At 38.0% G+C, this 26957-nt stretch overlaps 1 protein-coding gene across 2 annotated transcripts in view; it reads right to left on the bottom strand.

Moving 5' to 3' along the window:
* Positions 1 to 3703: 3703 nt before the first annotated feature.
* The window catches only part of OTUD7A (OTU deubiquitinase 7A), a 98684-nt gene continuing 75430 nt past the window's right edge, over positions 3704 to 26957 (bottom strand). Inside the window, exons 10-15 of one of the 2 annotated variants that reach the window (XM_050903229.1) lie at positions 25785 to 25897; positions 16252 to 16379; positions 14131 to 14280; positions 7560 to 7674; positions 7229 to 7313; positions 3704 to 5250 (exon numbers count right to left, since the gene is read on the bottom strand). In XM_050903229.1, the coding sequence (XP_050759186.1) occupies positions 3814 to 5250; positions 7229 to 7313; positions 7560 to 7674; positions 14131 to 14280; positions 16252 to 16379; positions 25785 to 25897 (2028 nt within the window). In that variant the 3' untranslated portion in view covers positions 3704 to 3813. The remainder of the gene's footprint in view (positions 5251 to 7228; positions 7314 to 7559; positions 7675 to 14130; positions 14281 to 16251; positions 16380 to 25784; positions 25898 to 26957) is intronic. The other variant, XM_050903230.1, reaches the window with a different exon arrangement.

Genomic DNA, 26957 nt, shown 5'->3' with positions numbered 1-26957 from the left:
ACGAACAGACCTTTGTATCAGAGTTTATGAACAAAGTAAAAAAATTGCATAATAGGTGTAAGCCTTTTTTAAATTAGAAAAATTGCACATTCACACATTAAAAAAATTCCAGCATCCTCCAACCTAAATATCTCCTGGTGATTTTGGATCTGTTCTGGGAAGGTGTAGCCTACCCAAGATTTAGTCTGTACTTTTGAAATCTGGACAACAGTGATAATTGTTGAATCACTGTCAAGGAGAGAGGGGAAAAAAGCACATACTAATGCAAAAATACGCCATGTGTATCGCAGCCACCTGAGCTAACAGAAGAAATGAACAGGGTCCTCCAAAACCAAAACTGGTTTCCGTACAGCTGGGACTAAATGGTAACTCTCACAAGCTCTGGAAGGTATAGAGAGGGCACATCAGCCACAGAAAAGGACTTGCTGGCCTGTGGGCTACATATGCTTTAAACGTAAGGAAAAATAAACCAAAAGAGCAGTCAAAGGTTAGCCATTTAGTGCAACAGAAAAATACATTTGAAGATCATTCCCTCTCACACCTAGCTAAGGAATGACACAATTTCTTTCAGTGCTGGTGAATGCAACTCATGAGCAGTTGGGAATTCTCTCAGAAAAAAACAGGTAGAAAATTTCCTCTTATAGCTAGACTCTTCTTTTAATGGGACAATCACTTCTTCAGGGGGAGGCACTGTTTCTGCATGTTTGGACTGTTTAATACCAACTATGGTATCCCCTTTAGACAACTGCCACAAATAGCTCAGAAATAAAAAAAAGAAGAAAAAAAATCACAGTATTACTTATCCAGAAAAAAGGACAACTACTAGGAAAAGATGGGTAGATTTTAACTGGCAAATTGTGTTGTATGCCTGCAACTTCTTTTCAATATCAAATGTTAAGGGACAAGAGAACAGTCGGATATTTGAAGAGAGTTCTAAAAGAAAACAGCAATATTAAGCAAATTATTCAAAGATATACCAAGAAAAGGATTCCGAGGAAACAGGCACAACTAACAAGTGTTCTGTCAGTATGTCATGTAACAGATATTTTAAAATGAGCAGTCCAGTAGTGGTAAATATTTATGGTAAATATTTATGGAAACATCTGAGTGACTTGAGGATGGATAGTGAACACTGAAGTTTGGTATCCTATACAGACAAGCCTATTATTATTCAGAAGACCAATTAAATTTTCAAAATAATCTAACATACAGGTACAATCTATTCAATAATTTAGAACAGAGTAATTGATCTAAATATTGACCAGCTATAAACCTCTTTCTTTTGTGAGTAGTAGATCTTAAAAACATACTACAGAAACAACTTCTTTGAAAAATGGGAAACGGCAAATTCTCATGGTCATTGCTTATTTTTACGTATGTGCTGTTACTTTTTTCCTCATTCAGAAAGGATACAACTGACTTAAATACACAGGCTGGTGTAGTTTGCTGCTAATGTAATGTTTCTTAAGCACAACTTTACACAGAAGCAATTCTCAGAGTATCAAATGCTACTGCTACTCTAATGCTCTAAGAATTCTTAAATATTTCTTTTTTTCATGAAGTTTTATCCTGCCAGTTTTCTCAGTCTTAGCAACAAATACAATCAGTTATGATATTTGATTTGTTTTAACATGATTTGGCTTGTTTTAGCATAATCTGCAATCACAGATTTCTTTGGCAATGAGAATTTATATGTAATCACAACAGTTAACCAAAAAAGGACACTGCTTACCAGTGTACGCAACTGGAGACATGGGGTTTAGAATGTGCTTACCTTAAGGACAGAAGTCACGTGGAGTTTTAACCTCTTATTACGCATGCCAATATTTCCCTTTTATGAAAGAATGCAAATTCAGTAACATTCAGTGTATGCTCAGTATACGGCAAGAAATACGAAGGACAGGTCTGGATTCATGGAATAGCTAACATGGCAAAGACCATGACTTTTTAGGAGTGGCTAATGGACTTGTTTTGAAACTATTCTTTAAACCTCCCATTCAGCAGAAAACCTAAAGATATGGTCAATTTTAAGTATGTGCTCAGTTCCACCAGTTTCAGTGGGACATTAGCAAAAGCTTACGTGCTATTCCTGAATGCCAGTACATGTCAGCATAAGTTTGTGTATCTTGTTTCACAGACTATGTTAGGCTTGGTTTCAAGGCTAACTAGGATTAACTGTACACAAGTGAAATGGTGCCACCCATGTCAAGAGTAAAAATTGGGGTACAGCAGAAAAGAATCAGAAACAAAGACTCTTTGGCAAAGAATCTTTCCTGTGTGGGCCAGAAAAGTGCTATTCCATAATGAGTTAAAGCGCACCTTTAGGTGGCAGAGTAAGCAGTCTTGAAGGCAGTACTTCACCTATTTGTGGAAAATGAGCTCTTTTTAAAAAAAAAAAAAAATGTGGATAGACAGTAAATGAGTCATTGCTTACAAGTGTAACAACACTAAAGATCTATTCTTACTACATTATGCCAGTTGATGGTGGAGGGGTGCAAAACCAACAAAAATATTCAAGAAAACTTCCTAATCTCATATATCTGCTTTAACAGTATTTGCGGTGTCTGCTTTACAGAAATGTTTCTATGAGAAAAGTTTTATTTTCAAAAGTATTGCAAATACTCATGTAAATATTTGGATATCAGACTTGTGCAAATCTGTGCTAGGAGTTGTCACTCATACTGGAGGTATTTTATAGCCGTCCTGGAACCTCCTGGAGGGTACATAACTCACTCTAGGAGAAGACTCAAAAATAGGTGGAGCCAACAGTCTTCAAGAAAGGCTCAGAAGTAGTTATGTTTGCAATAACTATCACTCGATAATGTTGAGAAAGGAATAAATAAATGATTATTAAACTCATGCGATGGCTAAGGGGATCAATTGATGCGATACATTTGTTTTGACAAGCAGTTCATTCAGCTCTGAAATGATCCTAAATTTCCTAGCTGGTCATCAAATTTTCCAAATCTAAGAAAATTTTCAGATTTTATTTTGACATTTCTCTCAATTTTAACAGCAATGAAAATACTACTGAAATTCAGGTGCCCAAAACTATACCATCTGGGGTTTTTTTGTGACGTGAAGTCTTGCAAGTCATAATGTATTTTTCATAAAACCTGTTTAAAAATTCAGTACAAATAAAAGTGGCTCAAATCTACTTTTTTATGGAAATGTAGAAATAACTGGTAAGAACTTAAAATGAGGAAGAGCTACAGCCCTCATGAATTCAGACCTTTCACTCCCATTTTCCCAGAATCATTCAATTTCAGACTGAAGTGAGTACAAACATTAGTAGTAATGCAATATGCTGCCATGTTAAAAACGTGCAGTATGCAAAATCACTACCCTCCTGAAAAAAAAGGCTATGAAAAATCTAGGTTTTACTGAGGAAAAAATACTCTCAAAATAGCTATAGAATTTCAAATGTCTGCAAGGCAGATACTACCCTACTACAACACCACATCTCCGGTATTATGACTTTCCCCTATCATTCTACTACCTGAGTGATGTCAGTGTAAATTCAGGCACCATTAGTAAATTTTTGACCAAACATATACACAGCACTGACAAAGGAGTAAACAACCCTTCAGCTTACCAGTATATGTAAAAAAGACACTGACAAAATGGAAAATAATATTTTTTTTATGACAAATTAATCCTACTATTTCCTCATTGCCCCAGAAAAGCGAAAAGCTAGACACTATTTACTCATCAATCCTTTATTCTTTTTTTAAGGATTCCTTTTACTGCAATTCAACACTGTTTACTTTGTAAGTAAGAAAATGGTAAAACTAAGTAGTCACGGAAGAATCCTCAATGCCTGTGTCCCTTGCTTTCTCTCTCCCTGCGCTTTAACTCTTCTTTGTAGCAGTATGAACAGTAATTTTCAGTCTCAGGACGACCATAAAAGGAACAGTTCTCCTTCTTACAGCGGTTCTGCTGGATGGAATATATGGGGCAAACTGTGCTTCTGCCTTGATTTTTATCATTGTTCAACCAGGTCTGAGGAGCATCCTCATCAGCATATTCTAAGCAGTCTCTGATATCGCCAGTATTGAATCCATTTGTGTATGTCTGAGACTTGTGTTCAGTAGGCATGGCGTAGCTCAGCGATTCCACTGTGTTCACTGTACGGATACCGGATATCCGGGCTGGGCTATAGCTTTGAGAAGACAGCGATCTGTTTTGTTGGGGATAGGTGGCACAGGTTTTTAAGGTGCCAACCACTGGCTTGTAGGTATCATCTTGGAAGCTCGATGGCTTGGAGTTGACATCATGCAAATGGATGACACTTTGCCTTTGAACAGGTGGCGTATGGCTATAGTGGGCAGATACCGGAATGGGTCCACTTTTCTTAGCACCATTACTAGGTGAAGAAAATGACCCAGGAGTGGGACTAGTGCGATCTTTAAATTTTAAAACCAGTTGAGTTGTATGGCTTTGAGGCAAGACGGGTGATGCCCTATCCTGAGGAGATGTTTCTAATTTTTCTTTTGAATATGCTTCTGGCTCCAGTTTCCTACTATTAGATGACCCATTCAGTGTAGCCTTTTTCTCAGCATCCTTTCTTTTCTGTTCCTGTTCTGCATTGAAACGCTCCTGTGCACTGGTCAGGTAATAGCCTATCATCTCCTCGTGGAACTGATGCCTATGACTGGTCAAAAGAAGGCCAGCAAAAATAAACTTTCGTTCACCCTGCATGGCAGCTCTCAAAATATTTAGGCTGAGTTTCACGTCAGTGCTGTACTTCCATGGGTCAGACTGCTTGTCAGAGAAGGATTTAGTGTTCATCTTTTCAATGGGTGAGTTGCTAGCTCTGTCAGTCGGAGATGGAGTGGTCTTTTCAGATGGAGAAGTGCTCGCAGACTGCCCAGATTCCTCTTTGCTCCCTTTTCGAGACTTAGACTTCTTCTCTTTGACTTTCTCTACTGTGTCACCATTTTTTCCATTCCCTGAATTGGCTCTGCTCATTTTGCCATGCACCAGGCCTCCAAGACCACCCATATTCTTTTTCAGTTTAATTCCCAGGGTTTTACTAAGGCTTCCTATTTTATTGGCAACTGAATCCGTCCTGGTTTTGTCTTTATCTTTCCTCTGTTTGTCCTTTTCTTTTTCTTTACTGTTTTTGCCATTATTGCCGTTGGAATTACTACAGACGGAATCTCGGTCCGAGTCCATTGAGTCAGCCAGAGACTGAACGTCTTCCCCGGCTGAAGCTGTAGGGGATTCTGGTTGAGCCAAAGGGGCCTGCTATGGAAAAGTAATTATAATTAGATACAGCAAAATCAGTTTCATACAGGGACTTGGTGCAAAAAAACCCCAAATCCAATATAGATTTTGACATTGATTTTAAATGTACTTTTTAATTTATGTACTGACATTTTAGACTGGTTTCTTCACCAAATAAAGCTTATTTGGCTGTGCTGACTATGTATCTTGCTTGTTCCTACAGTAGCTTTTGGCTCATTTCAAGCACTTTTGTAGAATAGAGGTCAGTCATTCAGCGGTTCTGTGAAAATCAGTGTCTGAATAACGGAGAGATGCGAGTCAGTGCTCCTGTCGAGGGGAAGGCTGCAGCACAACCCTCCCTGCTTGTGTTGACCAGCTGAGTGGCTGGCCAGCATACAGAGATCGGCCATTCAGTAGGAAGCATCTACAGTATAGGCTGCCTCTCAGCCGGGGGGGAGACAGAGAGCACGGAAAGAAACCGATAATACTGTGATGGAAGGGAAATGAGGTTCTGCTGAAAGCTGTGAGGGGGATGCAGCACACAAACCTGTATGTAGCAATATTTCAAAATTCACTATGTTCAAAACCCAACTTACTTAAATTGATTTCTTCATTGTTCAGGTCTCTGGTGCATGAAAATCAAAGATATGATGCACCAGAGCTAAACATCTTGCCTGAAATATGAAACATTAAACTTCAGCAAGTAGACTGAGGAATACAATGAGGTGTATTCATGCTTATTGGAAATACAATGCAGATAAAACAGGTGTCAGAAGTCTGAGTTCCAATTTATATTTTCGGTAAGGTGATAAAACATCTTTCTTGAAAATGCAATAATGAGGATCCTAGGATACTTTAAAATGTGGCTCTGTTCATTTACTCCTGCAAAACTTAGTCTTGCTTTCAGGCACCATGAAGCTACAATCTGCTAGAGATAAATATGAAACATTTAACTAACCATAATGATTCAGAGAAAAAAAAAAAAAAAAAAAAGCTCTGGAGATGTATATACTTCCAGTATAGAAATGCCCGCCTGCTTCTTGTCCCTGGGTACTTAAATGTCCTCTCTCTCTCTGGAATCCCTGAGCACCCCGCCACCGAGTCGGGAGCAGAGCTGTTGTCCCCACTTGGCAAAGGAGAAGATGAGTGCTAAAGTGACCTAACCATGCTCGTGTGGCAAGTGTGAAGCAGGGAGAGGTAACCCAGGTCCCACAAGTTTGAGGCTCACAGCTTACAACTACAGGACCATTTTGCCTCTTCTTTTTCTGATGTGGTAGCTACCACTGTAGAAATTGTACAAAAATGGATTTTTCCCCTCGTGCAGCTTGTTAAATGCTTTCTCCTTTTGTGTTCTGTTCCTCCTTTCAAATCCCATCTGTGTAGGCTGTCTAAATCACCTCCATCCTCTCCTAGCAACCTTTTGCCTCCAGACTAACCCCTCAACCTATTCAATGTAATTTGCAGAGAAATTTGCAGCTGACTAGGTGCCAGCTGGGCATGGTTCTAAAATAGCTTTCTGAAAGAACCAGGCTCCAGTTCAGTGCCAGTCTGCGGCCTTTTGTCAGCCACTCTAAACTGGGAGCTGTCCAGGGGTGCAAATGTATTCTCAGAAAGAGAAAGGACTTGGGATTGGTGACCTAACAGTGGCATTAGGAGAGCAAGCCAAAGTTCTGAGAAAACAATGGTGAGAAAAGGTCTATTTTAAGGTTTTTCTGAACTACATGGACTACTGAAATAAGTAACAGAAAGATTAAGGTAAAAAACGCATTTCAGAACAGAGTACGAGTTGCAAAAAAGGCAGTTGTGTTATTAAAACAAGTAAGTAGAAAAATCTATAAGCCTGATTGCAATGACAGTGAGGCATGGGTGACTTGTCCCTGCTGCTAGGACACTGAGGTGTCCCAGGCAGCTGGCCAGTCCAGGCAGCCTACCCTACACACCACCCTGTCATGCCTTCTATCTCTCATCTTGTTTAGACCGAGGGGGAAGTTTACCTTACCCGTGTCTCAGATGGTATGCGTATCCATGTTACATTCATATAGCTGTGTAGAAGATTAAGCTTTGCCTCAAGAGACAGAATCAAACTAAGGATGAAAAAAGAAAGGAACAAACAGTCAAAAAGCCTGAAAGAAAAAGCAATACTTCTTAACAGGGAGAGATGTAACCGCAGCCTGAATTGTGACCGTCAGCTGGAGACCCACCCGTGTCTTCTCCCATGTAACCAGAGAACATGAACAAAGCCCTCTCTGTTAGCAGTTCTCCCAATACTTCAATCAGGTATGGCTCAAGACATTTTACTGCTTAACACTAAAGTTACAGAAAGGTCTTACTTGGCCAGTCTGGTGTTATCATTGTCATCTTTTCCCCACTCCCAGTCTTTCCCAGGATCGACCGCAAAGTGCAAAGGCAGTAACTTGTGTTCAGAGTCAGTTAGGGGGATCACCGCTGAAGTAGAAAAGAAACAAGGATTGGGGTGGGGGGAACAAAAACGACAGAAAAAAAGATTCAGCTTTGAAAAGTAGCATAACTGGTTGAAGAAAGGCAGAATTTGAGTGTGCTGCAGAATTGTCTCATCCAGAGCACCACAAATGATTTATACTGGGCTCCATTTCCCTATTTTGATGTTTGTGCAATAGAAGAGGAGAGGGAGAGGTTAATACACTGATTGCTCCTGGAAAGATAGTCACCTGTGGAGGAGGGGAGACCTCTGGGAGAACAACACTGCCATTTTGTAACGCACAATAAACATTTCCTGGAGACAGAGCCATTAGAATAGCAGAAAGCAATAAAAAGTTGGAATATTCCTGCCTCTGTCTCACACGGATGCACATACTTGTTAATTATTTTGTCTTTTCCGTTTAGTACCTTTTTGTTTTCCACTGTCAAAGAAACAAAAATATATTGATAACAGCATTAAGAAACAAAGCAAAACGCAGTTACAGCAATTTGGGACTCAAACTGTGAATTAATGTAATTGAGGAGCATAGATCAACATATATATGGGTTAAGAGGTCAGTTTGAGGCCTGTCTTGAGTGTAGTGAAGAGACCATTACTGCTGTTACGTCCCAGCATTACCGTCTAGCTGTTTTGGCTGTTCTGTCCTTTCCCCTCTCTGCTAGGGCTCTGCCTTCTGACACATATCTTAATGAGTCTGCTTTATACTCAGCATGCAGGGACTGCACTCTGATTTTCCAGTGTCTGTCATTCATCACCAGCAAGAAACTGAGAGAAAAACACTGTCAGCTTTAATTAAAGCCAGCAATTTGCTTCCATTTCATCAGAAAAACAGGTAAAAGCTATTGAGGGACTGGGTGAGATCCTCAGCATGGTGCAGGTCACTGCTGCTCCTCTGACAACCAATCAAGGAATTTAATTTTCTCTATTAGAACCCTTAAGGACTTTGCCTAGGTATTCATTCCAGCAAAGCCAAGAGGCAAAGAAACCTGGGGAAATCGCTCAAACATCATGGCACTGAATTATTGAAAATTGATTGCACTTATTGGTTATATGCTGCTTATAATCTTTTCTGCAGTTCAGAAAACATATGTTGTCAAAACAAAGGTACAGCATTTTTGTATTACAATATTCTTCCTCACCTAGCAGAATGCAGGAAGTTTAATCTGCATTTTAGATTAACATGGTGAAGTCAGTATTTGGTTCAGACAGTTTGACAACAACTGCAGAAAGTATATACATATTTTCATCTTTGCAGACTGGAAATAAAAAGGTCAAACGTCTACAAATTTCATGGAAACGTTGCCCCCTACTGCTTATAGTAGGTAATTCTTGAAATATTTTCTCCATATTAACTGCAAATATAGTATAGAACAGCTGGAGATTAATCAACTTTAGTTGCAGATACCGCTGTAAGATGCAAGCACAGAAATTAATATTGTATGAGAATTTAGCTCCGTAAAGAAACTCAATGTGAATAAGTAGCAGAGAGTCTAACTCTACCATTCAAAATACACTGTAAAGTGAGCTCCTGAAGCACAAGAACATAGGAAACGTACAGCAGAGGAGACAACTGAATACACTTTTTAACACTCCTTGGTGTAATATGAGGGCTTACGCTGCTGCATTCAATGAAATTATTGCAACAAAGAGGCTGCAATAACTGAGAACACAATTAACTGATCATGTTTCCCAAGGAAAACACATATTCTGCCAATTGACTGAATTACTAGCAGGTACTGACTGGATTTACAACTGACCTTACAATGCAATATATCAGCCGTTTAAAGAAAGAAGGCAACTTAGAAAAGAGCAGCATAAGTTTACAACACAACACGTCCACTTCTGGTAGCACCTGACCTTACAGCCTAGTAGGGAACTGGGAATGTGATCCTGAGGCAGGTGATGTTGGGAAGCCTGGACCAAAGAACTATCAGAGAGTTGAATCGGTCTCTTTGGGATATAAACCTCAAAAAGTAAATTTGAGTTTCTTTTCTAGGGACAGCTTGAAACTAACTAGTTTTTACATAGTTCAATAAATAATCGTTTTTATAAACAAATTTTAAAGGAATCCTTTTTAAAGCTGGCTGTTTCTACTGATGCTGAAAATACACCTATGGAAAATGTTTAGTGATACTCAATTTTATTAAAATCTTAATATCCAAGTACAAAACAAAGCTTAGAGCTGATTGTCTATAGCACGTCACTGTTGTCTTAACTAATGTACACATTATGACATGTACTGTCTCCATCTTCACACAGAAATTTGTTAACTATTATTTTTCATACTCTGAGTTGAATGGAAACTGTATACTCATTCTAAGGGATAGTCTGAGGTTGGTATGAAGCACTACCATCTTCATGCAAAAAGTATCTACTAAAGTAATGGCGTTTTTAAATTCTCTCTCTCAGGGAATTCTGTTTGATAGCCGGGGTTTCTTGTAGGATTTCCCCACGTTCCTGACAGAAAAGTATTTTAACGTTAGGACTGCAAGCAGGATCCATCCCATTCATTTCTAAAGCAAACCCAACAGATTGTAGCATCTTCCTGATGCCCAACCACGTCAGAGAATTTGCAACTTCGGTGCGGTAGTTTGGTTACACTTGGGTTTGGATGCTCTCCAGCTGAAACCACGCTATTTGAAACACAGGCTACAAGTCCTAATGCCAACAGATGGGATACATCAAAAATAACAGCAGCTATTTCATCCATAGCAGTTTTAAGACACATAGTGAGGACTTCCATGCCGTTCCTCAGTTGGGTGTATTGCCTTCTGTGCTGTGAAGTCACAGTGTTTCCCAGCACTCATCTTCATGCCTCAAGTGTCATTATTAATTTTCTATAAAGAAGAACACTTTAACTATTTCTGAAAGTACTAGTAAAATAAAATACTGGCATAGTGCTGTTAAAAACCACTGTCACACCTCTCTCACTCGTTATTGCAAACTGATTGTGGGCAGCAGCCATTTCACTGCTGACTGGCTGACAAAGCATGGGAGTGTGGGAAGCTCTAAGTTCAATGAAGCAGTCTTAGGGGCAGTTGAGGGCTGGTCTTTATTTTCCATAAACAAAGATATAAAACACCTGCATAAATACAGCCTACATGAATACAAAAGTATTTCTAGGTTTTTGATCAGACATTGCGGATTTCAAAACAAGAGGGCCTTCAGTGACCATCAGAATGCCAGCTATGTGCTGGTAAAAAGAATACATGTCAAAATGTGTTTTAAGTCCTCTCCAGAGAAGAGGATGTTACTCCGTTTTCTCTCTTTATATACATTTATAGTAGTGCTCAAAATGATCTGATAAACAACTATACGCCAAAGCTGAACTTAAGGCGTTCACATCAGCATTTATTTGACCACACATATTTCACAAATATAGGACATACTGGCTCCTCCACAAGAGAGCTTCTCAGCAGCTTAAACATGTACGTATGTACATGCAGTAGTTCAGACAGCTTCAGATGCTGCTCCTGACAGCCGGTTACATGGTAGAGTATAAATACTATGACTGTATGTTATGAACAGCCTGGCTATCAGAGATGCTCCTTTTAAGAAGTTGTAGCTCTAAGCTCTCAGCTGCATTCTGATAGATCAAAATCTGGCCATGTACTGTGGCATCTGTGCCATTGTTTTCTGACTCTTGACAATTGTGGCTCTCCCTTCCTCTGTGCCAAAGCTGCCAACATCTCTATGCAGACAAGGTACAAAAAATAGGCATTATTAGAGCATCCTTGTGCCAATCTATTTCCTGTCACAGCATTTGAAGAACAATAGCAATGCTGTGGTTGCTGTCAGACTGCTGCAGTCTCTAACAGCAACCAGCTTGGCAGCTGAAAGCTAAAGCATTCCCTTCATCCCGGACTTAATACCAAGTGCTCTCTGCTGCTCCACAGAATCGAAGCCTGTGTATTCAAGGCCCTGCAGTAAAACACGTAAAATTGAATCATACAAAACAAATATTATTTTGATTCAACAACCCTTGTAATTAACCTGGATGAATTTAAACATGAACAAAGCCAATATTTAAGCTTACTGATGCTGTGCTGAATATTTGGTAGCTTTTTCTCTTCCAGCGCCTTTCCTGTGCGACTACAGGTGTAGGAACATCCTACAGAAAGACAGTTTCTGATCACAAGAAGTATATTTAACATTATTGCTAGCATTTGTGGGAGAAATCAAATATATGACTTTGTTATAAACCCAAGATCTTGCCGTGTGTAATTAACAGGTATATATGGCTTGTAATGTTAGGAATATTTCAGTAGGTGGCACCAAGGTGTATCACTGAATACTTCAACACATGCTGAGAGGTAGGGTCAGAGCAGCTGAACAGTAGTTTCCCTTACTACCTTTTGTCCATCCTGTCACTTAGAGGATGCCACAATAGCGAAAGGTTTGGTGGGTGGCGGTTACCCTATCTGCAAAGTTATTGCAGAGATAGTTAAGTTCTGTGTATTCAATCTAATTATTTATGCACATAGGCTCTTATAAGACCTGTGATAATGAAGTATTGTATGAAGGCAGATAGATGTGCCTGAAATAAATGAGGTTACTGTCAGTCTACTGGTATTATTCCGATCCCAATTGTTAGAAATGAAGAAATGGACTCTGCCTACTCTAGAAATTGTCTTGTTTCACCACCAACAGAACTCAGACCTAAAAAGGATCAAGACCAAAGACATGAAGGCATGTTCTACAACAAGACAACTCTACAATTGGTAACATAGACATATATGCAGGAGCTGCTAACTTAATAGCACACTGACATTACAGTCCTGGCAGCAGCGTATCATCAGCAACCGTCAACAGTGAAACAGTATCCTTAAAAAGGCTCTCCAAAACTATATCTTCATTCATATCACATTATTGCATTAAAATGGTATGAATTTGCTTTGCAGACTTTCATTTCTCAGAAGGTGTTTCACATCATTCCTCAGTGTACTGCTTTGGAAATGGTTCCTATGTGAAAAGCATTTTCCTAAGGGTCACTCTTCTACAGATTGAGGGCTGGAAGGCAGCCGCAATGTCCCAGTGTATAATGCAAAGGCCAGACCTATTGCCAAGCACCTACCTACAAAGCCCTGAAATAGCTATGTGCCACTGAAGGCTGAATAGTTCGACTGGATTGATTTTCCCATTGAATATCTGACATCTAGATCAACCTTTTTCCCCCTTTCTGTGTTATCATTCAGTGTCCTCTTCACCAACACAAAGTTTGCCAATACCACACGCAACCCTTTGTAGAGTGTTTCCCATCTCACACAACCTCATACAAAAAACTCTCCGCTCCTTCCAAGAAGGATGACTTAACTACACGTCAAATTCTTGCATGAAGATGTCGACAACAAAATCTGTTGTTCAAGAGTTTCTTTCCTCTTTTGCATCATTTTAATGAACATCTTTCTCTCTACTTTGCACAGCTGCAGCATGCTCACTGTCTCATAAGCATGGAAAATGCCTAATACAGCCAAAATCAGATGTAATGCACCTAGAGTTAGGGAATTAAATGAAGGACGTTTAGTTGCCTCTAAACTTCTCTCTAGGAAGGAGGACTAAATGAAATTCACTCAGGAGATCTCAACAACCAGCATACATTCCATGTTTACTTTACAGGTATACACATTCACAAGGGATTTAGAACACCTCTGCAGTGTCATCAGACAAAAAAAAGGAGGACTCATACCTTAACAGCAAAACTCCACTGAATTTTTCTAAAGCCTCACCATGTTTTTGGCAAAATGCTTCTCCCTTCCCCACAAAAGGAGCAAAGACAGATAGGAGTTCATCTCACAGCTTTCTATTATTAAGCAAACAGGTCTTCCAAATAAGGGCAGTTATAGCTAACTCCTAGGCTACTGACTGATGCAGGAACAAATCCAGTCCTGAAGCTCTTGTCACTCCCAATCCAATATCCAGGAAGCTCAAACTTGACACAGAAATACCTGATCAGACTTTGTTGCCACTGTTCCGAAGTAAAACAGAAGACAGCAAGATGATAAGATAAAACACATTTCAGCTAAATGTTTTTAAATGAGAAAAGTGCATTTAGCACACTAGAAGAGACATTTTTCCATTACATGAGTTTCCCATAGTAATCTGACTCACACTTAATCTTCTAAACACTTTATTAACCCAAATTAACAAAGGCCTTCAAGAACCCAGAAGCACAGTAGGTAACTATGATTATACCTATTTACATATATGGAACTGACAGAAAAGGTTTAAGTGCCAAAGACAGACAGTGATAGCACAAGGATTGGGACTGAAGAGTTCTTGTCTCCCAGTCTTGTGATTAGACCACTTAGACTCCTAAGAATGAAGCAATAAAATTTAGCGGATATTGTGTCCTTTCTGATGGATAAATACACCTACAGGTAGAAGAAAGTACTTTGTGCATTGTATTCAATATATACCCTTGGGTTGCTGTGTTTATAGCATACCTTGTTCTCTCTGTTGATCTTTTTGTTCCATGGAAACAAGAGCAGAGAAATGGGCCTGATCATAGGCTAGCACAAGAGGTGAGCAATGGCATCGGTTAGGTAGAACTTCAAGTGGCAAATAAATTCCTCCAAATGGTATAGGTGCAAATGCTGCAAAGAAAAATGAGATTTTTTTTTTTTAAATTATGTCAAAGAAGAGACAATAATGTTGGTTCTATTGTATGTAACAATTGTGCTACAACATTTTCAGAGCTCCAGGAGAGCAGCCTAAGATGGAATAATCAATGCAGAAAACAGTCATAACAACAGGTAAAATTTCATTATAAAAACGTCAGGAAATATACTAAGAATAATAATGAAAGCATTCTGCTCTTACATATATTTTCCTTGCTCTAATTGTTTACTAGTAAAGATATTAAAGTCTTATAACAAAATCTTGATGACTCTCACACATGTATGCAGATTTGTACCTTCCTGTAATACTTCTAGGTAGAAGGATATTTTCTAATCATCAGCAGTAAATACACCATCAGTTCTTTTGGTAACATACTCTGCTCATGCCTTGCATTAACAGATTTCTGTAAGAAACATTACAAACATGTTTATAGTCCACACACACATCACATATGTATGAATGTGTAAATGTGTGTATATATAATAATGATAAGGAAAGATTAAAAAAATTCTACAAGTAGAATTTGAATGGGATGCTGCATCTGTAAGGGCAAAGCTCTTTCCTTTGGAAGATTCTACACTTGTTTTTATATAATTATGGGGAACAGCAAGTTTGGGCAGGAAAATAGAATCATAGAATGGTTTGGGTTGGAAGGGACCTTAAAGATCATCTAGTTCCAACCCCCCTGCCATGGGCAGGGACACCTTCCACTAGATCAGGTGGCTCAAAATTCTCTCAACATGTTTGCTTCTGACCAATTATTATTCCTTTTGCTATGAAAATATGAATCCTTATTGCTGAAGTATTTCCAAAATGAGCATAAGGAAAAAGTAAACCCAAACAACGCACTGTTTTTACTATAGAGACTTTCTTTGAAGAGGTCAGCTGTGTCCAGACTTTGGGAAGGAGAACAGTATTGTTTTTGAGGCATAAATCTACAATTTTGGTGAGTCTATCCAAATTTCACCAAGTTGTTAGTCTTTTTGAAAACCTGTACTTTGTACATGCTACAGTTAAAACTGAGGTAACTTGATCATGCTGGTCCACGAGGCCAGCAGTGAGAAAAACACTGGGATTATTGTGACAGAATCAGACTGGGTCAAGGAAAAGAAAATGTGGGGGGAGGGCAATTTGGGATAGGAAAAGTTATGAGGAAATGAAGCAATAGTGATCGAGTCTGTCAGAGCAGACAGCAGTCATACAACCATGACTTGTAGTTCACAATTTGAATGGAAACTGAAATTACCCAGCATTTTCCTGTGGAAGTAAATTTCTGTAAACTCCATCATGTGTTTAACATCCTCCGTTAATCAACCAAACATTCCCCTTTAGTTAAGCAACATAATATCATTAATTAGTATTCTACTAGTTCATGGTAAAAAGTGAGAGAGATTAATTTAATCATTCAAATCCTGCTCAGACAGCTGTCCAGCTGGCTCCACATATGGATCTAACATTTGTGTGCTCGCATGTGCAAACTGAATAAAACATTCTGGAAACTTTTGAATGAGAGGCTGCAAACGAGTTAGTAAAAACAAAAAGCCAAGATATACACGTTCAAAATTCAATTTTTCAAAATCAGATTAGATTGATTTATGCAGAGTTCTAAGGGGCACCAAAATAACACAGCAAAATTAGAACCTTGTTAACAGTAAGAAATGTATTGTGTTCTGTAATGTGGTGGTTATTAAGTTAATAGTAAATATCTAGGATAGACAGATTCTCAGCGAGACTTACATAATTATCCTCTATTTTTTCGTTTTATCTAATAGAAACGGATTGAGTATCATTCTGCTCCTTTTTTTTTCTTCTTTTTTTTTTTCCAGAAAAAGGCAGCAGCTATCCCATAAACACTCAGATATGTTACAGCTGGGTCTTTTGTTTGTGATAGTTTACGATCGATTCAATTTACATAGGTGCACAAATTTCTAATGAAAAACTCTTACCTTCTCCCCCTGAGTCTCGTAACATTGTGTCTGCTACTACAACAATAGGTCTTCTCAAAATATGGGCTAAGACAAAAACATGGAACTCTTCCAAGCTCTCATACACTGGATCTTCTGAATTATCGACTCTGGAAGACACAGAATTGAAACTTTTTGAATTGACTTGAACCAACCGTTGAAACTTCAGTGAATCAACGCATAGCAGCAGCTATTTCTTCTTCCTTGTCACTCATATCCCCACTTTTCTGAAACACATATTCCAATTATGGAAAGAGGTAACATAAGAAATTGGAAAGGAAAATATATTTTTGGAAATAAAATAATGGCAACAGAGAAAATGTTTTCACTTGCAGACTCCACACTAGTTTAGTAGTCAGCAAAATGCATTACCTTCTGATATTGCTTGGTAGCCTAATGGGACTAAAAAAGGTAATTCTTAGCCAAACTTCTGGTGTGAATCTGCTTTTGTCACAAAAAGCGTAATTTCATGTGACACCCTTGGCACATAGACTCTACAATGAAAGGTAAGTGTTTTTCTAGTTCCTCTAAACAAAATACAGGTGAGTTTACCTTGGCAATGTAAGAAACATTGATGTCAGCTTGAGTAGGAGGAATTTAACTTATAAAGTTGTCAGCTTTTTTTCTTTGATTATTACCGAAATTTATTTTTTTAAGATGGGGAGGGGTACCTGTGTAAGGAACTGGAGATTCATTTTCCTGTTAGGTTTTCCAGTGAGATGAATTTCACCTACTTTTTGACACCTAAAATCAGAAGTCTAAGCATTTCACCTTGACTGCCTCAACAGATAACAAAAAAAGATAGGCACATCTGGAAGTAGGATCATCCCTCTCCTCTTAAGCCTTTGCCCAGAGATGAGATGAAAATTCTCATTTCTCTTTACAGAATACAGAAGGAATCTAGATCAAGATGTAGTTAGGTGAGACAAGGCCAAGCATTTTTGCCAGTGGAGTTTTGTGTTTCAGAAAACACATAGGAAGAATCAATACAAGTATCTTACATGGTAGGAGTGCAGAACATAAAATTCAAACAGTAAGACAGCACTACAGAGAAAGCCAAGTCTGTTCTTTACATTGGCCTTCTACAGGTCTGATCCAAATGCCACAGGAATTAATGAAAGTCTTTCCATTCTCTTCATCTACCTGGAGCAGATACAGAGCATTTCAAAAAGTGGAGAGATAATATTTCATTTTTAGATTAAAATAAATGTTTTATTGAGGAGTATTCCATAGGTCTAAACAGAGTTAATCCTCAACCAGCTTCACAATGAGCAAGTAATTTAAGACAAAGACAAAACAGTGCTGTTCTTGGAAGGAATTAAAAAAAAAAAAATCAATGTAAAATATAATTGGAAAACAATTTGAGCACTTGAAGAGTCTTCTGCATGCTGAAGAGTTGTTTCTTCCTTTCGAATTGTTGATACCGTTATAGAATATACATCTTGGGAAAAAAATTTATTAAATTCATTATCCTTACTCTGTGAAAATGCCTTTCAACATCTAGTTCTCCAAAACATGGGTATTAAGTGGTTATATGCTGACAGTATGGTGTGTTGTGTCAAAACAACGATAATTAGTCCTAAATTTCAAACATGGCCAAATGAATAAATTACCTACTGAAAGAATTTGACGAAGACAAGTACACACAATATGTTTTAAAAAAAAAAAAAAAAAGAGCCTGAGCTATCCCAGTCCTATCTGGGATGGTTTGGGCAGTTTCTTTTCTATTCATAATCTGATGTCTGAAAGGCCTAAGCAATGACAGAAGACAAAGAAAAACTGAATAACAGGATGTCTATTAGAAAACATATCTGGTTGTGACAGGAATATCAGAGAAAACTCATGTTAGATTACATAATTACTACTACCTAGAAGAATATAGAAAGGAGACATTTAGGAAAGCCAAAAATGTGTACAGCACATAGAGCAAGATTTGTAATTTTTTCATGTCAGTACTAAAAAGTTATAAAGCATCCAGGGAACCAGTCCCTGTCAGATTCATCTACAGCCTATACATCTATTCCCAATAGCATCAAGTGTCAGAAATTCAAATTTAACAACACAAATCAATAGCGTTAAACCACCAGGTACACATAGAGAGGCAAATCCTTAGAATATAATTGATAGACTAAAATCCTTAAATTCCTTAAAATATACCTGTGCTATCCTAGTAATTGAATCCATTAGCCTTATTTTCCCAACCTACACAAACTTCAGAAAAACCTTTTTCTTCATGTATGAATGGACAAAGACAATTGCTAAGTTTGTTTTAAATGTTCTCTTTTACTGAAAAGCTTATAAAATGCAGTTACATGTTTCATGGCTCAAAACTTTTGACAGCAAGAAGAGAAACTTTATGTTAAAGAACATGTGCTACTAACTTCTAGGGATATGCTGCTCATCATTAAATGCAACGGGGTACTTCTCCTGCAAAAAAAAGGTAAGACTAAAAACCTGACTTAAAATTGAATGACAAAATTAAAAAAAAAAGAAAGTTTTTCCAACTAGCATCAGTATGCTTTGGATCAGCCCCACAATCTTCCAGGAAACGGAAATGCCCAGCACCTTTGCAAAGCTAACCTATAAAGTCAATCATTTCTGAAACAGACCATTCTTTTATCTGGACTGCAAGAATAATTATTCTGTTAAATTCCCCACTTTTCTAGCTGAACATTTCCAAGCCATTCTATGACTTCCTAAGCATTTTATAGAATTTTTGGTTTCAGTTATCTCCTTTCCTATTTTTCTAGTTTAATGTCATTAATGTCGCTATCGCATTTTAAAGCTTTGCCTTTGCCTAGAAGACAGAAATAAACACACAGATGGAAGAAGTCTGAAAAATGGTACGGTTGTGGGAAGCAGACAAAAGTAAAGATGATAATTCACAGTTGAGTGCCACTTAAAAATATAACACACACAGAGCACAGCTTCTGTGACACATGACAAATAAAGGCGGGCAACATAACCTAGGCACACTCTTAAATGAAGGCAACGATTGTCCTCTTATTGTTAGGTGTGCAGAAAACTTCCATAATTAACTGTCATTAATTTTCATTATATGTGAAAAATAGTAACTGAACATAACTGTATGGGCACTGCTCTAGAATATGTGGGACAAATACAGTAATCTTCTGTCCTGGTTTCGGCTAGGACAGAGTTAATTTTCTTCCTAGTAGCTGGTACAGTGCTGTGTTTTGGATTTAGTAGGAAAATAATGTTGATAACACCCTGATGTTTTTAGTTGTTGCTAAGTAGTGTTTATACTAAGTCAGGGATTTTGCAGCTTCTCATGCCCAGCCAGCAAGAAGGCTGGAGGGGCACAAGAAGCTGGGAGGGCACACAGCCAGGACAGCTGACCTGAACGGGCCAAAGGGATATTCTATACCATATGATGTCATGCCCAGTATATAAACTGGGGGGAGTTGGCCAGGAGGGGCGGATCGCTGCTTGGGAACTAACTGGGCATCGGTCAGCGAGTGGTGAGCAATTGCATTGTGCATCACTTGTTTTCTATAGTCTAATTCTTTTACTATTATTACTGTCACATTATTATTATTATCATTATTTTTCCTTCTTTTCTGTCCTATTAAACTGTCTTTATCTCAACCCACGAGGTTTTTTTTTCCGATTCTCTCCCCCATCCCACTGGGTGGGGGGAGTGAGCGAGTGGCTGCATGGTGCTTAGTTGCCGGCTGAGGTTAAACCACAACACCTTCTCACAGGTCTGATGGCATCCAGCCCATCCCTGGAACTTTACATTAAAATCTTTCATCCCAACCTAGGAGCACAGCAGGATGGAAATTATTAACAGTAGGCTGATGCAGGACACAAATTCTCTGCTCAAGCAGTGAGGCAGCTCTCCTTCCCTGTATCCCTCTTGCCATTCCCCAAACTCGTCAGGAAATTTTTTGTGATGTTCAAACTAAATTCCCCATTTTGTAGTTTCCTCTCCTATTCCATACTGAATTCTTCTCCATTGTTGGCTGCGACAGCTTTTCAGCATTTGCAGTCAATTATGTCACCCTCAGAGTAATTTGTTAGCCAAAAGGAAGTTAGAAGAATCATGTTATTGGCAAGACAATGTGCTACAAAGATTTCCAGCTATTTTCTCACATTAGCATTTCCAGTCTACCAGTCCTGGACTATCAGTCCTAAAGTTTTTCTTCAAATCCTCTAATTATTCCTCATTTCCTAGTTAATGAGGTTTCTAGAAGTGAAAGGCATATTCCAGATGCAGCTGTATCAGAAGGGCCTTTATCCCTTCGGTCAGCTGATGTCAAGCCTGACTGCACATGAAGTCCAAAATTCCACTGGGCTTTTTTACTCTTCAATATCACATCACCAAGTTGCTTGATTCACTATTTCTGATCATATTCATACATTTCAAATCCTTCTCTTCTGTTACACATCTGTTTTCCATTGCTCATTTTCACAGAATCACAGAGTGGTTGAGGTTGGAAGGGACCTCTGGAGGTCACCTTGTCCAACACCCCTGTTCAAGTAGGGCCACCTAGAGCCGGTTGCCCAGGACCATGTCCAGACAGCTTTTGAATATCTCCAAGGAGGAAAGCCTCTCTGGGAAACCTTTTCAATGTTCAATTTTATTGCATCATTGCCAGTAATTCATGTGGGCCATCTTATATTATGCAATGCCACTGCTGAGGATTCAGTACAACTTTTCCTAAAGATTAATGAGAATGAAAAATCATCATTAACAAGTATCCATAGCAACCTGCCACATCCTCTGATCCACTTACCATTCCACTTTTTTTCATGGACCTTTATTTATGCTAACTACATGGCCATGAAAATTGTGGACAAAATAATTCTGTCAATATAACATGGAAGCAAAGGAAATGTAAGAAACTGAAATTAATTCCTCTGTTCATGTAAAGTTAATTTTTAAATAATGAAATCCACGTATATAAGAGCATCTAAATCTGCATTGCAGAAGCCTGCTCAACCAGGGCACTCTGACTCAATAATTTATCTTGATTGTAAGAACAAATTAACAAAAAAAAGAAAAAAAAAAAAACCTCTCAGTCTATCCTACAGGACCCCTGATACCTTGAATCCAAACAGAGTGGACACCTACTCAGCACTCCAAAGAGATTCGCTCTCTTATGGAAAATCCAATTTGTACTGCAGCCAGTAAATGAAAAAAACCTCAAAAAGCTGAAACAGGAAAGTCACCTACCCTGCTGTTCCATCTGGCTATCTGCTGTCTGTTCCTCTCTTTTGCCTGTAAACTCTGAGCGAGATCTGTTTTCATGTCCTTGGATTTCCTTCTAAACAGCTCCCTATGGTAACCTTGCTTTTCTTTCCCGTACTTACATTCCAGATTCTTAGTTTGTCCAACAGACTCGTAACAGCTATGCCAAGTTTAGATTAAGTTTCAGGATTCACGCAGAGCAAGAGACCAATGCCTGCAGACAGTCGAGATGTACTGAAACAACATGACAACTATCAAGTTCTTCAACCTGGTGATTAGGTACAAGCATGAGACCAGAATGAAATCTGAGTTCATCTCTCGATCTGCCACAATTCCATTTCCAAACCCTCTTTTTTTCCCTGCTTAAGAATCCCCAAATTAAAACCAACATACACCACAGCCACAGCTTACTAGCAAGTACAAATTTCTGCTGCAGGTAGGTGTAGGAATCTCTCCATTGATTTCCTTACACAGTATTTCAGCAATGAGCTTCAACTCAAACACAAAAAAGTGCACAGTAGTGGGACATTTCCCTGCTTTTCTTCAGGGAAAAGAAAATAAATGGTATACTGCATTGACTAAAGGAGATACAGAATGTGAACGTTTTGAGTTCCAATTTTTATTTCTTAGTCTTTAAAAATAGCAATACTTTTTTCTCAGGCAAAAACAATATATAGGAAGCAGTTTTGAAGGCATATAATAAAAGAGAAAACCTAAATCAACTTTCCCTAGATTATTTTGGTTTGAATGTTATTTTGTATTTAATTGTGTGGGAATGCATGCTTTTGTGTAAAACATCTGTGGCATGTGAGATGCAACCATCTGTCAAATAGGAAATATCTTGAATTCAACAACAACTTGTTAAATAAGGAAAAACCCCATCGCTATGTAGGTACTAGTACTTAATTTTAACATGACATAATTCTGATCCCTCCTTTGCCTTGAATTTTATCTCTTTTCTAGAGCCTGTGGGATATCCACTGTTTTCAGATCTGAAGGGCTGTCCAAACTAGCATATTTGAATCACCACGGCAATTCGATTATTTCCAAGCTGTGTTTGGCTTAAGTACAATTTACATCACCTGAAAATAGGCCAGATGAAAAGATTTATTAGCCATCAGAAACTTCAGCTGATAAGGAAAACATATACTGTTATAATGAACCTTTTTCTATCTGCACTCTGTAATTGCTGCATATACTGAACAGTTAAAAAGGAATAGCACTCCTATAATAGACAACCAGATCAAATAAAAATAGTTTTAAAGCAATGTCTTTGTTAAATGATCTAAACTAAATTCTCTACAAGATGAGGGTCTTTCTTGGATGGATGCAGTAGTTTTGTATGAAGAATTGTATGTTGAAATACTCTGAATACCTAACCAAATCCGAAACCTCAGAGATCACATGCATTTGAGAGGTACTTCCTGTTTAAATGTTCTGGGTTTCTGCCTTAAATAAAACTCTAATGACACACAGGAAGATTACAGCGTTATTCCCTCCCTTCTTCCCCTTCCCCATTAAAAACACTTTATTAATCAGATAGTGCCAACAGCATATGAGACAGCTAACTAGAAGGTGACAGTTAATACTAAATAAGAATACCATCCGCTTTCAAAATCTGTATTAGCTCGCATCGTGACACAAGACGACATCTAGCTTTCAGCTCTACTAGGTTTTCAAGAAGTGAATAACAACAGTCATATTCAATCTAGCACTAGAACAGGCTTTGAAATCTTTGACTGACAACAGTCTGCAAAATGAAGGAATGGGTTGGAATTTTCTCTTTAGCAGAATTGCAATAGTTAGGTTCTAAACAAAAACAGAGGGTACAAGACATTTTCCTTTTTTCAAAGCAGTTGCTTCAATTCAGTACCCCTGGTTTTGCTTGTAAATGGAGATAAATGAAACTATCTTAATCTGAAATTTATTTTTTACATTTACAGAAAGATGTGCAAATCTGTTTCAAAACAAGAATCTGCTTCATAGTTAATTAGTTTGCTGTGCTTTAGTGCTTGAAGGATTTTACATGTTGGAAACAAGAACTTAAGAACCAGGTTTTTCTGTGTTCCCTTTATCATCATCTTTTTTTCCAACTTCCAAGCCTCAGAACAAGAGCGCTCTCAAAGAAGAAATCTGGAGGTTTATCAACAATTGCTGATCTCCTTTGCATGTAGTTCACTCTGAAAAATAACTAAAAGGAACTTGCAGGTGAATGAGGCAGCATAACTCCAGACTTAGGCTTGTCACTGAATTCTTTTGAAGCAGATACAACTTCTGAAGCTTTAGCTAATTCTGACACCAAAGGAGAATGTCTCATCTACAATTCAAAGACTAATTTGCAAGCTTTCTTAATACAGTACCTAACTAGAGAATGTAATACACCCCATCTCAAAAATACTATTTTGATATTCCTTTTCCTTCTCACGGGCTCTATTTTGAACATGGGTACATTAAACTGAGAAAAGAATTCATTCTGTCACATTCATTCTGTCTTTGGAATTATTGTAAAGAGAAATACATATTCACACGTTTCATAGGCTAAGTTTCTTGCCTGATTCCTCTTTCACTATTTTAAAGGAAAAATTAACTGTTGTCTATTTATCCTTACTTTATTTTGATTTGCAAAAAGATAAATGCAAACCATGAAGAGAACATTAAAAACACTTTAAATTAATTCTTTACGTGATAGTGATACTCCCTGTTTAAGTAGCTGGGAACTAAAGGTAAAGATGGTTGATTGACTGGCAAATGCAACATTTGAAGGACTTCTCTGACTGGTAGATACTGAACCTACATAGTACCTGAAACGTACAGAACGAAACAGGCAGAATAAGGCCAGAGAAAATTGGTGGTGAATGGCCAAATTTAATAGAAATGTGAATTGAACTGCATTAGAAGACTAAAGAGTATCAACAGGAAAATATCTACAAACATAGGAAACAAACTAGAGAGTAAAATGAAAACCAATCTATTTTTTTTTAGCCTCAAAATAGAAGAAAATGAGACACATTATGGCTGACAATTTTCTAAACAATGTCCTCCTGCATTAGTAGAATTACCTATCCTTGACATCACAGGGTTAAAAAGAAAATACAATATTCTTTCAAAGTCCAGAGAATATTTTCTAAAGATTTTATTACTCTCATTGTGTTGTATGCCCTATTTTGTCAATTTACTTGTCACCACGTGCAATTTTCTCCAGGGGAAACAGTAGCTAGAGAAAAACAGGCACTGAGTAAACAAACAGGAAATATTTTTAGTGATGAACACTAGACACAAAAACTAAAGCTTCTGCATTCTTAAGGCTGGTCAATAATCCTATACTTTGGGAACAACTGCACTGAAAGTGAGGGATGCTTTACCGTACCGGCTATTGAAAGCAGATTCTGCATGTGGATCAGGGGTATGTAAATGTTGTAGATACTATTTCATCCCAAACTTTTTCACAACTATGTTTCTATCCCTTTTTTCCAATAGCTTCTAAGCATCTAAACTAAATGCATGCTGGCAGTAAAGTAGACAGTACTGGGTTTTTCCCTGTGACCATCAAATTTTCTGTTACTGTTTATAATAAGCTAATTGTTGTTTAAAAAGACATTGCATCCAAATATTTAATCTTTAGCTTTAGTACCAAAAATATTACTTTTTTTCCCCTGTATGTTTAGGGTTAACAGCATTTTAAAAGTAGAAAATGTGAAGAGTTACTTGGTGACTTGCCCTCAAAAAAGATCTCTCTGAAGATTTTCTGTTTGAACTACAAAGCAAAAAAGGACTGAAATAAATGTATGAATATGAGAAGATGGCATTAAAGCTGTGCTAAAGCACAGAAAAGGTGATATCCGGGCACAAACTACTTTCTTCTAGACTGCTATTAGAAGATGTGATGTTATTCTGTCATTCTATGTTTTAGTGAAAATATCTGAGCAGTGGCTACCTTTCTGGTAAGTCTTCCTCCAACGAAAAGCCACATATCTTCAGTGAGACGAGGCACTTCATCTCCTTGAAGCTAAATGTTACTGCCAACATGCTTGTTCCAGAAACCAAGAAATTAGGATTTATGAAATCCAGACTCTTTTGGATGCAAAGTAACCTCAAGATAGCGTGGTAACTGTACAAGGAAACTTAAATCAAAACGCTAAATATTATAATGGGATGTTTAGATAATTATATTCTACCACGCAAAAAATTTGCAACCAGTTGAAAAGACAGTTTGATGGTCCTGTAAACATCTTCATTCGTTTGTACTGTATTGATTTCCTATTGAGAACAAAAGCTAAAAGATTTTGTCATACTCTCAACTTACCCACCACCAGTGCCTCCATTTTTGCTGAAATGTGTACGAGGCTCACTTGATGCCAGTTTGAGCAGTTCATTCCACTCCCGTTCCCATTCTTCTTCTGTATACACTAAACCTGACTATGGGAGAGAATGAAACACCTTTACGATTATGCTGGTACAAAATGTAAGCAGAGTTCTGCGGTAGCATTTACGCCTAACTTATTTTGAGCTTCATACATGATACGGTTTAATATCTCGGACCATTAATGGTTCAACATTTCTATTCAGGTGAAAGACTATTAACGTTAAAAGAAGATCTAATCCACTAACTGTATACTGGATTACATTTCTAGATGTGGGTCTGCTGCTGCTAACACAGTGCTCCACTATTGGAGATCCAGTTATTCATACCCATGTGAATTCCTTGCAACAACGGTTAGCATGCTTTACTGCCCATTTCTGGAGGTTTGCTTTCTTCCCCAATGTCTGGAACTACTGTGAATGCCCTCCTTGACAGACAGGTGATGCTTTCTCCCTCTGTTCAAGAGCAGAAAGGGTATATCAATGCTTCTGTGCCCCTGTGTTTTCAGGTAGCCTGAAGCAGCTGAGTCAGTCACAGCTCAGCTGTATTCTCACTGACTGCTGCCAACAAAAAGCAGATTACAAATAAGTCACAAACATTTAAGCATATTCACTTGATTGCATTCAGGATTACTCCTGAAATTGGCTTTTCTAGCCACTGTTTAGGCACAGACATCTTCAGAAAATAATACATGCTGAAGTACAACTTTTAATCAACAGTCAAAGCAAATCTACAGATGATTTTAGTTAAGAAACGTCCACTCAATATTTGGTCACAGCTCTAAGAATCCTAATTCACAATTCTGGGGAATCTTTCCTAAATGGGGTTTTCTTTCTTTTGTGGATTTCATCCGCTCATTTTATAATGCTTGTGATAGCTAAATTATACATTTAATTTTGCAGCCCAAGATTTTCTACAGGTTCCAGACTCATCTTAGACCTTTGTAGGCACAAAGCTCTGCATATTTATGCCCACAAAGCTACAAACACATTTGCATTCTGATACAAAAATTCTAAATACAAGGATCTCTTTCCCCATGTAAAATGGAAGCACAAGGAATTTGATAGCAATTAAAACTTTCACACCAAATTTCAGAAGAATGCTTTTGACCCTAAA

The sequence above is a fragment of the Gymnogyps californianus genome, chromosome 11, assembly GCF_018139145.2.
Source record: "Gymnogyps californianus isolate 813 chromosome 11, ASM1813914v2, whole genome shotgun sequence".
Classification (NCBI taxonomy): Eukaryota; Metazoa; Chordata; class Aves; order Accipitriformes; family Cathartidae; genus Gymnogyps; species Gymnogyps californianus.
This window is presented reverse-complemented; position numbering and strand designations above follow the sequence as displayed.